Source organism: Balaenoptera ricei, chromosome 3, assembly GCF_028023285.1.
Source record: "Balaenoptera ricei isolate mBalRic1 chromosome 3, mBalRic1.hap2, whole genome shotgun sequence".
Classification (NCBI taxonomy): domain Eukaryota; kingdom Metazoa; phylum Chordata; class Mammalia; order Artiodactyla; family Balaenopteridae; genus Balaenoptera; species Balaenoptera ricei.
This window is the reverse complement of record NC_082641.1, coordinates 117,378,412-117,392,465: the sequence shown is the minus strand read 5'-3', so window position 1 is coordinate 117,392,465 and position 14,054 is coordinate 117,378,412. Positions and strand designations below refer to the sequence as shown.

At 38.0% G+C, this 14,054-nt stretch overlaps 1 protein-coding gene across 2 annotated transcripts in view; it reads right to left on the bottom strand.

Annotated features, from left to right (window-relative positions):
• Positions 1-14,054, bottom strand: part of UBE2D2 (ubiquitin conjugating enzyme E2 D2) — a 58,677-nt gene that overhangs the window by 6,989 nt on the left and 37,634 nt on the right. For both annotated transcript variants that reach the window (XM_059917236.1, XM_059917237.1), the window contains exons 2-5: positions 10,186-10,249; positions 3,970-4,001; positions 3,813-3,890; positions 3,623-3,728 (exon numbers count right to left, since the gene is read on the bottom strand). In XM_059917236.1, coding sequence (XP_059773219.1) covers positions 3,623-3,728; positions 3,813-3,890; positions 3,970-4,001; positions 10,186-10,249 — 280 coding nt within the window. The remainder of the gene's footprint in view (positions 1-3,622; positions 3,729-3,812; positions 3,891-3,969; positions 4,002-10,185; positions 10,250-14,054) is intronic.

Genomic DNA, 14,054 nt, shown 5'->3' with positions numbered 1-14,054 from the left:
CAATAATTTTTTTTAAATTAATTATTTACTTTATTTTTGGCTGCACTGGGTCTTTGTTGCTGCGCGTGAGCTTTCTCTAGTTGCGGCGAGCGGGGGCCATGCTTCGTTGCGGTGTGCGGGCTTCTCACTGCGGTGGCTTCTCTTGTTGTGGAGCACGGGCTCTAGGCTGCAGCCTCAGTAGTTGTGGCGCACAGGCTTAGCTGCTCCGCAGCATGTGGGATCTTCCTGGACCAGGGCTCAAACCAAGTCCCTTGCATTGGCAGGCGGATTCTTAACCACCGCGCCACCAGGGAAGTCCTATCTAGTACTTTTTTTTTTTTCTTTTTCTGGGTTGCGTTGGGTCTTCGTTGCTGCATGTGGGCCTTCTCTAGTTGCGGCAAGTGGGGGGCTATTCTTCATTGTGGTGCACGGGCTTCTCATTGCGGTGGCTTCTCTTGTGGTGGAGTACAGGCTCTAGGCGCATGGGCTTCAGTAGTTGCGGCGTGTGGGCTCTAGAGTGCAGGCTCAGTAGTTGTGGTGCACGGGCTTAGTTGCTCCATGGCATGTTGGATCTTCCCGGACCAGGGATCGAAACCGTGTCCCCTGCATTGGCAGGCAGATTCTTAACCACTGTGCCACCAGGGAAGTCCCCTCCAATACTTTTTACAATAGTGCCTTTATCCTTAGGTGCTTACAAGGTACCAGTCAACTATGCATTTTTTGCTTTTTTTTAAAAAAAATAAATTTATTTATTTTGGCTGCGTTGGGTCTTCGTTGCGGTGCGCGGGCTTTCTCTAGTTGCGGCAAGCGGGGGCTACTCTTCATTGCAGTGTGCAGGCTTCTCATCGAGGTGGCTTCTCTTGTTGCGGAGCACGGATTCTAGGCACTTGGGCTTCAGTAGTTGAGGCACGTGGGCTCAGTAGCTGTGGCGCACGGGCTTAGTTGCTCCGCGGCATGTGGGATCTTCCCCGACCAGGGATCAAACCTGTGTCCCCTGCATTGGCAGGCAGATTCGTAACCACTGCGCCACCAGGGAAGTCCCCTCCAATACTTTTTACAATAGTGCCTTTATCCCAGTTATATGGGTGCTTACAAGGAACCAGTTAACTATGCATTTTTGCTTTTTTAATCTTCATAATAACAGTGAAATAGTTTTTATCATCCCTATTCTAAAGATGAAAACTCTGTGGAATACAGAAGCCAATCTGTCTCAAGTCTCATCCAATAAGAGGTAGAGCTGAGATCCTAATACAGGCAGTTGCATCCAGAATCTATGTTTTTTACCATGAAACTATGTTGCCTCTTGTCTAAATGTATGCATTAAAGAAATGATAAAATTTAAGTAGACAGAAAAGAAAAATATTTTCATGTACCAAATTTCATCCCCAAATACCCAAACTATTTCTTTCTAGCTATTTAATATACTTTCTGTACAACACAAGTTACAGTGTGTAACACTTTATCTCTTTTCTGCTTTTTTCAAACATTGTATTTCCCACAATATTTTCAAGGATCAATACTCTTTTGAATGCATTTGCCAGAACCAATATATTTTCTCCTCTACTGTTGAGTCTATATGTAATTTCTATTTTTCAGAAATAACACTGTTGCAAATGCACTTGCACAGAGAACTTTTTTTAACAGTTGGGCTTATTTTTTTAGTACAAATGAATGAACCTAGAGTTACTGGGTCAAAGGGTATTAATGATGAAATCTCTTATTTCTTAATACATACTGGCAGACTGGACTATACAAATCTATACTTCTATCTGTAGTATATATAAGCACTCATTTCAATGTAGTTCACCAACATTTAGTTTTCTTTTGTAAAGATCTTTGTTAATTAAAAAGGTGAAAAATGGGAACTTATTTTAATTTTTATTTCCTTGATTATTCTGTTCCTTTCTGTCCACCGGGATCTAGGTTTTTCCTTACTGATTTATATATGTTCTTCATATCTGTTAAACATATTGGCCCATTATCATACTTGCAGCCTATTTCTCGTATCTGTATTTTGACAACATTTAATCCACTTGTGATTTCATTTGGGTATGATGTTGAGGGGTTGAACAATCTTAAATCAACAAATAAGATAATATTCAGTTCAGGGATATAAAAAAATCCCCAACCTATTCATATAACTAGGTCTTATTTTAAAGAACTATTGGAGGGGGACTTCCCTGATGGCACAGTGGTTAAGACTCTGCGCTCCCAATGCAGGGGGCCCGGGTTCGCTCCCTGGTCTGGGAACTAGATTCCACATGCATGCCACCACTAAGAGTTCGAGTACCACAACTAAGGACCCTGTGACTTCCCTGGTGGTGCAGTGGTTAAGAATCCGCCTGCTAATGCCGGGGACACGGGTTCGATCTCTGGTCCGGGAAGATCCCACATGCTGTGGAGCAACTAAGCTCGTGTGCCACAACTACTGAGCCTGCGCTCTAGAGCACGCAAGCCACAACTACTGAGCCTGTGTGCCACAGCTACTGAAGCCCGCGCACCTAAAGCCTGTGATCCGCAACAAGAGAAGCCGCCACAACGAGAGGCCAGTGCACTGAAAGGAAGAGTAGCCCCTGCTCACTACAACTAGACAAAGCCCGCATGCAGCAACGAAGACCCAACGCAGCCAAATAAGTAAATAAGTAAGTAAGTAAATAAAGAAAGAAAGAACTACTGGATCTTCCATCACAAAGTTGGTAACTAACTTTCTCTACACATTTTCACACACACACACACACACACACACACACACACAATATACCAAAGATTAAGATGCTCAAATAAAAATTTTTATTAAATTGATTATCTTAGAGGGTGATTCTGTTCCTGACAGAAACCTAAAGATAAGAGCTGGTAGGGGCTTCCCTGGCGGCGCAGTGATTAAGAATCCGCCTGCCAATGCAGGGGACACAGGTTCGTGCCCTGGTCCGGGAAGATCCCACATGCCGCGGAGCAACTAAGCCCGTGCGCCACAACTACTGAGCCCGCCTGCCACAACTACTGAAGCCCGCGCACCTAGACCCCATGCTCTGCAACAAGGGAAGCCACCGCAATGAGAAGCCCGCGCACCGCAATGAAGAGTAGCCCCCGCTCGCCACAACCAGAGAAAAGCGCACGTGCAGCAACAAAGACCCAACACAGCAAAAAATACAATAAATAAAATTAAAAAAAAAAAAGAGCTGGTAAAACCTTAAAGAATGTGAATATGAATTCACCTATACTTTGCTCTTCAAGAAACTACTGTCTATGCTTATAGTATACAAGCATTCCTCTACAATGGCTCTTTTTTTCTTATTCTGGAACAATATCTATCCTTTCCATTCATGGATCTCAAGGTTGGAAGAGACACTGTTTGTCTTCTACTTTTACTATGCTCTAAAAAAAATTCATACCAAGTAGCCATATTCCAACCTATGCTTGAATAGCAAGAGCAACGGACAGAGAGCAGTCACGACACCAAGGAATACCTATGCTTGAAAATCCAGCTCTCTCCAGTGGGTCTAAAGGTCTTTTTAAGAATAAGGGGGATTGCTACCTCCTCTTAAAAAAGGAATCTGAGCAATCTTTCCAAGAATAAGTAATCTTAAAAAGACAAAAAACACAGTAGGCTTTTTATATTGATATCAAATACTCATTCTATTACCTTTTGAAATAGTTAGTGCTGGAGACCACTGTGACCGTAGAATATCAAGACAAATGCTGCCATTACTGTTAATATTTGGATGATAAATTCTTGTTGTAAACGCAACCTATCAAAAAAGGAGAATTTTTTGTAAACTGTTTCAATAGTATTGTCGAAAGTAGATACAAAACAACTGCCATATCCCAATTACCTTAGGTGGTTTGAAGGGGTAATCTGTTGGGAAATGAATTGTCAAGAAAAATACTCCACCCTGATAGGGACTGTCATTCTGTTGATAACAAGAAAAGGTGGATTAAAATGAGTGAATTACATAAACTATTTATTCTGAAATTAATCTGAATACTTACTGGCCCCATTATTGTAGCTTGCCAATGGAACACTGAAAAAGAACAACAAAAAATCACCATGAAGCAATATCCACAGTATACCTACACCATAATAACATATCATTCCCCATGTAATCTCAGTTCATTTATTAGCAATATGATGAGTCCTGAGCAGGATGAGGAATCTAAATTAAGTTGGAGTCTGAACAGAGAAAACAAAAATGACTAGCATGGTATAGAACACTGATAAGGTGCTCAACAAAGAAGTATTTGGGCTAAAACATCTTGAAAATTCATGTCAGGGAGACAAAATTCTTGACAAGGTCCAAGATTTCTCTTTTAAACAGGCATTTCCTTACCTCAAAGGGTAAAAAAGAACCACAATATTCAATTCTTTCATGTGTTGTATCATTTCCCCAACACAAATATATATAATATACTCCTTTTATAATACTGGCATAGAGCAGAACAGTAAACTTAAAGTAGACAATACTCAAATTAGGAAATGCTGGTTTTTTTCCAGCGAGAAAAAAATTTCCAAGAGTTCTCACATGTAGGTCTTTAGAATTGCTGGTACCTCAGTAAATAAAGAAAACATCAGCTGAAAGCCCCAAGCTTGATTACAAACTCGGGAAAATCCCAATAAATTATATACTTGTTTAATAAGGAAATTTTCTCTTCAAACTGCAAAAAATGGTGCTTGTTCCATTTCCAAGGTGATGCCACTAAGGACAACACAAAGATCAAAAAGCCAGTTTTCACTTCTAAGCAAGCTACTTAGCACTTAACATTCACACTAGGATTTGAGCAAACTAAGGGAAGCTGTCACTGGGATTATACATGAGCAACCCAAACCACCTAACCCTCGACACAAAGAGGAAATGTGAAGACTAAAAAACCGCACGAAAATCCACTGGGATATCAGGCCAAATCCTTAAATTCCTTCTGACCACCTGCATGAGAACTGACCCTATGGTTGGCCTGCCCCTCACTGGGGCCTGAATCTACAAAGAGCAGCCTGTTTATTAGGAATTTAAAAAAAAGGATAGGTACTGCTGAGGCTCTCCTTTTTAGGTTACCTATCATTAGTACTGAGAAAAATTCCTCATAACTTCTGCCAACCAATTTTTTATGGATTAAGCAGCTAAGGAGAAAGTCACTTTGAGTCACTAAGATTAGTCCCAATATCTTTAACAAAGGTCCTATTAAAAGAGCCCTAAGGTCCTGTTTAAAGAAACAAGTCTCATTCTGTTTTTAATCATAAATATACAATTCGAGTAAACAAAACAGACTGATAATTGGAGTAAATGATCCCAATGACAAAGCTGAAAACACTATTAAAAATGACCAAGCTACAGGTCAAGGGAATTGTTTTAAAGCAGATCTTATTCTTCCATTTAATCCTTCTATTTTTAAAATTTGTGGCTGTAAATGGGAAGATATATCTATACCTGCATTCTTGTTAAAGGTTGTAAGACTCAGATAAGGAATAAAAAGAGAGGACTAAAGCACTTAGATGATAAAATATACAAATATCGAGACATGCTAAAAAATTTAGTTAAATTTTTTTTAAACTACCTAAGTCCTAACTTTTTCTTCTGAGTCTTTTCAAGATCAATCTTTCTCTTGCTAAAAATACTGCCAGACTTAAGAAGTTATTAGGAAAATTTAAACGAGAACAAACTCTTGGCTCAAGGTAAAATATTTATTTTTGGTGATTTCCTATTCTTCCTCTACAGAAAACAAAGCCCATTTTATGCTTTATGATTAAAATCGACTAAAAATTAGACAACATAAAAACCCAAAAGGCTTGGAGCAGAAATTCTGACAAGACAAGCTGGCAACTAGAACATTTACAATTACATAAAGGATACCCCTCCTAGAAGAAGATGTGAAAAGATCAATATTTTCAAGTAATAATGCAATCTCTTTCATATCTGGCACTCCGGAAAACTGAAAATATTCTAGTATATTTAAGCAAGAATCTTATATTACTGAGAACTCTTATAAGCAGCATCAACAGGCTATTTCATATGTAATTCATATCCATTTAGCTAGTAAATCATGTTTGTTTAACATTCCCCAACAGAACTAAACTTATATAAACCATTAGTTCTAAATAAAAACCCATTAACACTCAAATGCTAACCTTTATTAACTTATTTGTTTTCATCTTTATAAATAAAGGGTCAAATACTGTCACCAGAAAAATGAGCAAAAGCACATACACAGGGCTGTCTTTAAGAGTGAGAGGGGAAAGGAATAAGGAAATTGCTAATGAAGCAACTGAGATCAACGATAATTATGTCTCTTGTTAAAATGATCTAGAATCTACAATACCAACAAAAGGCAGAGAAAAACAAAATAAAAACACATTAATTTAATTAACAAAAGCATTTGAAGACCTACTATTTAAATCTTAATTGAGTATTCTGCCACACTGGTTAAATATAAGAATACCTACTGGAATCATTGACTTAGGTCTCCCTCTGGAGCACATTTGTTTCCATGTCTTGGCTATTGTAAACAGTGCTACTATGAACACTGGGGTGCATATATCTTTTCCAATTAGTTCTCTCCAGATAAATGCCCAGGAGTGGGATTGCTGGATCATATGGTAACTCTACTTTTAGTTTTTTAAGGAACCTCCATACTGTTCTCCATAATGGCTGCACCAATTACATTCCCACCAACAGAGTAGGAGGGTTCCCTTTTCTCTACACCTCCAGCGTTTACTGTTTGTAGATTTTTTGACGATGGCCATTCTGACTAGTGTGAGGTGATACCTCATTGTAGTTCTGATCTGCTTTTCTCTAATAACTAGCAATATTGAGCATCTTTTCATGTGCCTATTGGCCACCTGTATGTCTTCTTCGGAGAAATGTCTATTTAAGGTCTTCTGCCCATTATTTGATTGGGTTGTTTGTTTTTTATCAAAAAGCTTTTATTAAGCTGTATGAGCTGTTTGTATATTTTGGAAATTAATTCATTGTTGGTTGCATTGTTTGCAAATATTTTCTCCTATTCCATAGGTTGTCTTTTTTTGTTTACAGTTTCCTTTGCTGTGCAAACGCTTTTAAGTTTAATTATGTCCCATTTGTTTATTGTTTTTATTTCCATTACTCTAGGAGATGGAGCCAAAAAAATACTGCTGCAATTTATGTCAAAAAGTATTCTCCTTATGTTTTCCTCTAGGAGTTTTAGAGTATCTGGTCTTACACTTAGGTGTTTATTTTGAGTTTATTTTTGTATATGGTGTGAGAAAATGTTCTGATTTCATTCTTTTACATGTAGCTGTCCAGTTTTCCCAGGACCACTTACTGAAGAGACTATCTTCTTCTCCATTGAATATTCTTGATTCTTTTGTTGTAGATTAATTGACCGTAAGTGCGTAGATTTATTTCTGGGCTTTCTATCCTGTTCCACTGATCTATATGCTTGTTTTCCGCACCATACCCCTTTGATTACTGTAGCTTTGTAGTACATTCTGAAGTCAGGAAGCATGATTCCTCTAGCTCCAGTCTTCTTTCTCAAGATTGTTTTGGTTATTCAAGGTCTTCTGTGTTTCCATACAAATTTAAAAATTTTTTGTTCTAGTTCTGTGAAAAATGCCATTGGTAATTTGATAGGGATAGCACTGAATCTGTAGATTGCCTTGGGCAGTATGGCCATTTTAACAATATCTGTCTATGTCGTCTTCAATTTCTTTCACAAGCAACTTATAGTTTTCAGAGTATAGGTCTTTTCAGCATAATGGGTTTTTTTTAAATGTTTATTTATTTATTTTATTTATTTTTTTGGCTGTGTTGGGTCTTTGTTTCTTTGCAAGGGCTTTCTCTAGTTGCAGCGAGCGGGGGCCACTCTTCATCACGGTGCGCGGGCCTCTCACTGTGGCAGGCTCTCTTCTTGTGGAGCACAAGCTCCAGACGTGCAGGCTCAGTAGTTGTGGCTCACGGGCCTAGTTGCTCCACGGCATGTGGGATCTTCCCAGACCAGGGCTCGAATCCGTGTCCCCTGCATTGGCAGGCAGATTCTCAAGCACTGTGCCACCAGGGAAGCCCCAGCATAATGTTTGTAATGCTCATCCATGTTGTAGTATATATCATTTCTTTCCTGTTAATCGTCAAATAATATTCCATTGTATGGATACACCACATTTTATTTACCCCTTCATCAGCTGGTGGACATTTGGGTTGTTTTCCCTTTTTGGCTATTATAAATAAAGCTTCTATGAACAATCATGTATGAGTTTTTGTACAGAAATACGTTTTCATTTCTCTTGGACACATACCTAGGAATGAACTCACTGGGTTATATGGTAACTCTATGTTTAACTTTTTGAGGAACTGACAGGCTGTCTTCCAAGCTGGCTATACCATTTTGCATTCTACCAGCAATGTATGAAGGTTCAAATTTCTCCACATCCTCATCAACATTTGTTATTATTTGACTTTTTGATTCTAGCCATCCTAGTGGGTGTAAAGTGACATCTCATTATGGTTCTGACATGTATTTCCCTGATGATTAATGATGCTGAACATCTTTCCATGTGTTTATTGGCCATTTGTATATCTTATTTGGAGAAACAGCTATTCAGATCCTCTGTTCATTTTAAAATTGGGTTATCTATCTTTATATTGCTGAGATATAAAGACTTTTTTTTTAATATTTTGGATAAATATGCCTTATTAGATATATATGACCTACAAAATTTTTCTCCCATTCTGTGTGTCTTTTCACTTTCTTAATAGTATCATTTGTTGCACCTAATTTTTAAATTTTGAGGAAGTCTAATTTATCTTTTTCTTTTATTGCTTATGCTTCGGGGGAGTTTAACTCTCCAGGGTAACCATTTTTTTCAATCCGAGAAAGGAATGTAATAGTACTAACTATGGTAGAAGCAAAGGCAAATTACTTTAGCACATCACAGAACTTCAAAAATGAAATCTAATCCCCAGACTTCTAATGCTTTTAATTAAAAATCAGCCACTCTCAACTTTGAGGAATTTACCTGAAATAAAAACACTCTTTCAATTGAATGACCACACTGATGCAGATGGATTATATGATAACCGTGGAGTGACAAAAGTAGAATCAGAAAACCTGAGAATGAGTCCACTTCCGGAACCTCCACAAGCCTCTCACCAGATTCTTCTCTAAAATAGTTTACAATTTCTATCCCAATGACCTAAAAGAATTGTGAGGCGTAAATGAGATAATGTGTGTTTAAGTACTTGTCCTGTCCTGTTTGGTATCAAATACTATAGTTACTCATACTGGACAGGTCTAAACATACCATAAATGGGATTTTTCATCACAAGTACTTAGTCTTATAATTTATAACATCTGTTTTATCTATAAAGCAGTCCTTGTACAAGGGCTTTGCTTTGGTTCTTAAGGATTTAGGAGACCAAAACAGCAATCTAAGAAAAACAAGGAAAAAATTAATTTACACACAAGCTAATATAACCTCATTTATTTTTTTGTCTTAATCTATATACTTCTCTTACACAAATGTTTCCAAGTATACTCCAAGTATATTCCATTTTTCCCCCTATTTGCTAAATGTTGCATTTTGTGTGTGTGAATTAGTTTTGTGTTACAAGGCACAGCCTCTTCAAATATCCTCCATTTTAAAAAGGATGAAAGATGGTATAAGGGGAAAAAGCTGTGTTGAGACCAAGTGGAACAAAAGCAAAATTATTATCCAACATGGATGATAAGTATAGATTATTTTAGACAGGATTAAGGAGATAAACTGGACATTAAAAATAAATTGTAGCTGTCTTCATGAATATGGGTCAATAGAAAGACAGACACAGACCCACATACATACATACACATATACATATACACACACATTACCCCCCCATCATCTTTAGTATTATCTTACTGAAAGAACAGTAGCTTGCTGTAGGTAAAAGCTCAAATATTTTGACTCAAGTAAATACCCAGAAGGGACAAAGGACAGATAAGGAGGAGCCAGGACAACTACACAGACAATGTCTGGCAGAAGAGGTTCAAAATGCAATAAACAGTACAGAAGATGATGGGATACACATAAAACTGCACCTTTCATGGGCAAGTAAAGGTAAATACTGCCTCTTCCCTACTGCATAATTATCTCTTCACACAAAATAACCTTAAGAGATGTGTATTTATCAGTCCCAGAGTTCCCCAGAGGCAGATTGTTATGCTGTTTTATGTTTCACTCTATCATTCCTTTTACATACTTACTATCATCTCCAACGGGACCTGCTGAACACTGTGCTGGGGGGTCCCGCGCCAGGTCGTTCAATTCCTTAAGAAGGAGAGAAAAAAGAAATGTATTCAACATAAATATAACTTTTATCCATTAATAAAATTGTCACTGTTACCAACATTCTCTGTCCCACCAGTAAAGCTCTTTTAGGAGCACTCCTTCTAAAGTCAGAGAAGGGTAGATTAATGAAATCTTTGGGATTTCATTATTTGGGATTCTTGAATGCAAATATATGTTTATAAAATAATCATTTTTGCTTTGTTTGGAGTTTAGTAGGTATTAAATATAAGGAAGGTAAACATGTATCGTACTAAAGAACCACAAAAACTGTTTTTAAGTAAAAACTTAATAGTTTTCAAAAAAGATCAACGGCTTTTTTTTTTTAAAAAGATTTTATTTTTTTGGCTGTCGTGGGTCTTCGTTGCTGTGCGCGGGCTTTCTCTAGTTGCGGCGAGTGGGGGCTACTCTTCGTTGCAGTGCGTGGGCTTCTCACTGCGGTGGCTTCTCTTGCTGCGGAGCATGGGCTCTAGGCATGCAGGCTTCAATAGTTGTGGCACGCAGGCTCTGGAGCGCAGGCTCAGTACTTGTGGCGCACAGGCTTAGTTGCTCCACGGCATGTGGGATCTTCCCGGACCAGGGATGGAACCCGTGTCCCCTGCATTGGCAGGCGGAGTCTTACCCACTGCGCCACCAGGGGAAGTCCCCATAGGCTGGTTTTTGTACCTCAAAACCATTAGGTTATACATGAGACAAACTCTTTAAGTCATAAATGTTCCAAATTACACGTAACCATCTGACAAGATGCTGATATTTTTTCAGCTCATATCCACTACCAAGGTTTCAAAGATAGTAGAAAAACTTAAAAAAGTATATATTACAAAGGCTGGCTGAATATAACCCATCATAAAGTTTTGTAATCAGAGATGGAACTACTTGTAGTAATGCTCCACAACCAGATGCCAGCTTCTTAGCTATTTTAACATAAGAACCCACAAACTTGAGATTTGTTACTGGGTGGGGATGCCTGAAAAACCACAAAGCAGGAAATCATACTATATTCCCTTTCCCCTTGACTTGGTATTTGAGATAAAAACAAGCTCTGAGGGAGGACTAGTTTTAATTATATGTTAAAACTAGAACAGTAAAAACAGTAAAATCTATTAAAAGTACAATAAAAACTATCTCAAATCTTATTAATGAGTTACATAAGTAAACTTTTTAACTTGCAACACATAGATATTTCTGTAAGTCCCTTCTTCTGAGTTAACTTATTCAGCCAGCCATTTGGGTACATCAGTTATCCTGTTTTATCCTACCTGTAAGCTCGGAGGACAAAGCATAAAGTATAGAAATAAAGTTCTGTTTTGTTTTTTAAAGGGCTGGTGTTGAAATAAAGATTTAACAATATTTACTTTCTTTCGTATCTCAATTTGGTGATTTTGTATTTCTCTACAACAGAGATTCCTTGCCCATCTCAAGGAGGAAAACAAACAAAAAACCTACTGTACAGTTCCTATTCCCAAATGTTTGTAATAAAAGTCACTGTAACTAAGAATGCTTGCTTGATTTGAAATAAAAAGTTAATCTACTTCTGACTAACATTTATCTAAGCTGAATATAAGATTCACCAGATGGTGATCACTTTGTAATGTACAGAAATATCAAATCACTATGTTGTGCACCAGAAACTAACATAGTGTTGTGGGTCAACTATACTTCAAAAACAAACAAACAAACTCATAGAAAAAGAGATAAGATTTGTTTATCAGAGGTGAGGGGAGGTGGTGAGTTAGTCAAAAGGTACAAATTTCCAGTTATAAGATAAATAAGTACTAGGTATGTAAATGTACATCATGATAAATATAATTAACACTGCTGTATTTAAAAAAAAATATTTTATTTATCTTATATTTTTGGCTGCGTCGGGTCTTAGTTGCAGCGCTCGGGCTCTTCGTTGTGGTGCGTGGGCTTCTCTCTAGTTGTAACATGCAGGTTTTTTCTCTCTCTAGTCGTGGCGCATGGGTTCCAGAACATGTGGGCTCAGCAGTTGCAGCACACAGGCTTAGTTGTCCCTCGGCATGTGGGATCTTAGTTCCCCAACCAGGGATCGAACCAGCATCCCCTGCATTGGAAGGCAGATTCTTTACCACTGGACCACCAGGGAAGTCCCAACACTGCTGTATGTTATACATGAAAGTTCTTAAGAGAATAAGTCCTAAGAGTTCTCATTACAAGGAAAAAAATTTTTTTCTTTACCTTTTATTTTGTATCTGTGAGATGATGGATATTCACTAAACTTACCATGGTGATCATTTCATGATATATGTAAGTCAAATCATTATGCTGAACATCTTAAACTTATATAGTATGTCAATTACATCTCAACAAAACTGAAAGGAAAAAAATTTGAGCCATTAAAAATCCATCAGTCCACTTCATGAGCCAGTATGATATAATTAATTAAAAAAACCTTAACCCAAACTTAAGCTAATAAACAATTAACATACTCATTCAACACTTCCTTGGTTCAAGGCACTCATATGGATGAATCTCAAAGGCATAATGTTAAGTGAAATCAGTCAGACATAAAAAGACTATATTCTGTATGATTCGATTGATATGCATTCTAGAAAAGGTAAATTTATAGTGACAGAAAGCAGACCAATAGTTTCAGGGGCTAGAGAGAGCTGGAGGGGACTGAACTGCAAAGGGACATGAGGAAAATTTGGGGGGTTATGGAAATACTCTATATCATGATTTTCATAGGGACCACAAAACTGTGTGTGTGTATATATATATATATATATATTTTTTTTTTTTTAAAGTTCTGTCTTTTTTTTTTTTTTAAACTTTGGGTTTATTTATTTATTTATTTATTTATTTATGGCTGTGTTGGGTCTTCGTTTCTGTGCGAGGGCTTTCTCTAGTTGCGGCAAGTGGGGGCCACTCTTCATCGCGGTGCGCGGGCCTCTCACTATCGCGGCCTCTCTTGTTGCGGAGCACAGGCTCCAGACGCGCAGGCTCAGTAATTGTGGCTCACGGGCCTAGCTGCTCCGCGGCATGTGGGATCTTCCCAGACCAGGGCTCGAACCCGTGTCCCCTGCATTGGCAGGCAGACTCTCAACCACTGCGCCACCAGGGAAGCCCTGTGTATATATTTATTAAAACTCAAACTGTATACTTAAAATTGTCAAATTTTATTGTATATAATATATATCAAAGTTGTTTACTAAAAAAGTGTATATCCATTCATCTTTGTATATGCATAAAATATCTCTGAAGAATACATAAGAAATTAGTTCACAGTATTTGCCTTCAGAAGGAAAGCCTGTTTTGGGGGTGAGAATAGGAACTATATGTATTCCTTTTATACCTTTTAACAAGTGTATTTATTGCCTATTTGAAAAATAAATTACCAAGGGCTTCCCTGGTGGCGCAGTGGTTAAGAATCCACCTTCCAATGCAGGGGATACAGGTTCGAGCCCTGGTCCGGGAAGATCCCACATGCTGCGGAGCAACTAAGCCTGTGCATCACAACTACTGAAGACTGTGTGCCTGGAGTCTGTGCTCCTCCACAAGAGAAGGCACTGCAATGAGAAGCCCTCGCACCGCAACAGAGTAGCCCCCACTCGCTGCAACCAGAGAAAGCCCGCGCACAGCAACGGAAGAACCAATGCAGCCAAAAAATTAAAAAATTAAATAAATCTATAAAAATAAATAAAATAACTTACCAGTTCTGACTATAAATTTGGATTAAAATAAAATAGCTATTAAAAGCTGTGACCATCTCATTTCAAAATAGTGAAAAGCCAGTTAGACTGAATAAACACAGAAGCTACAAAAT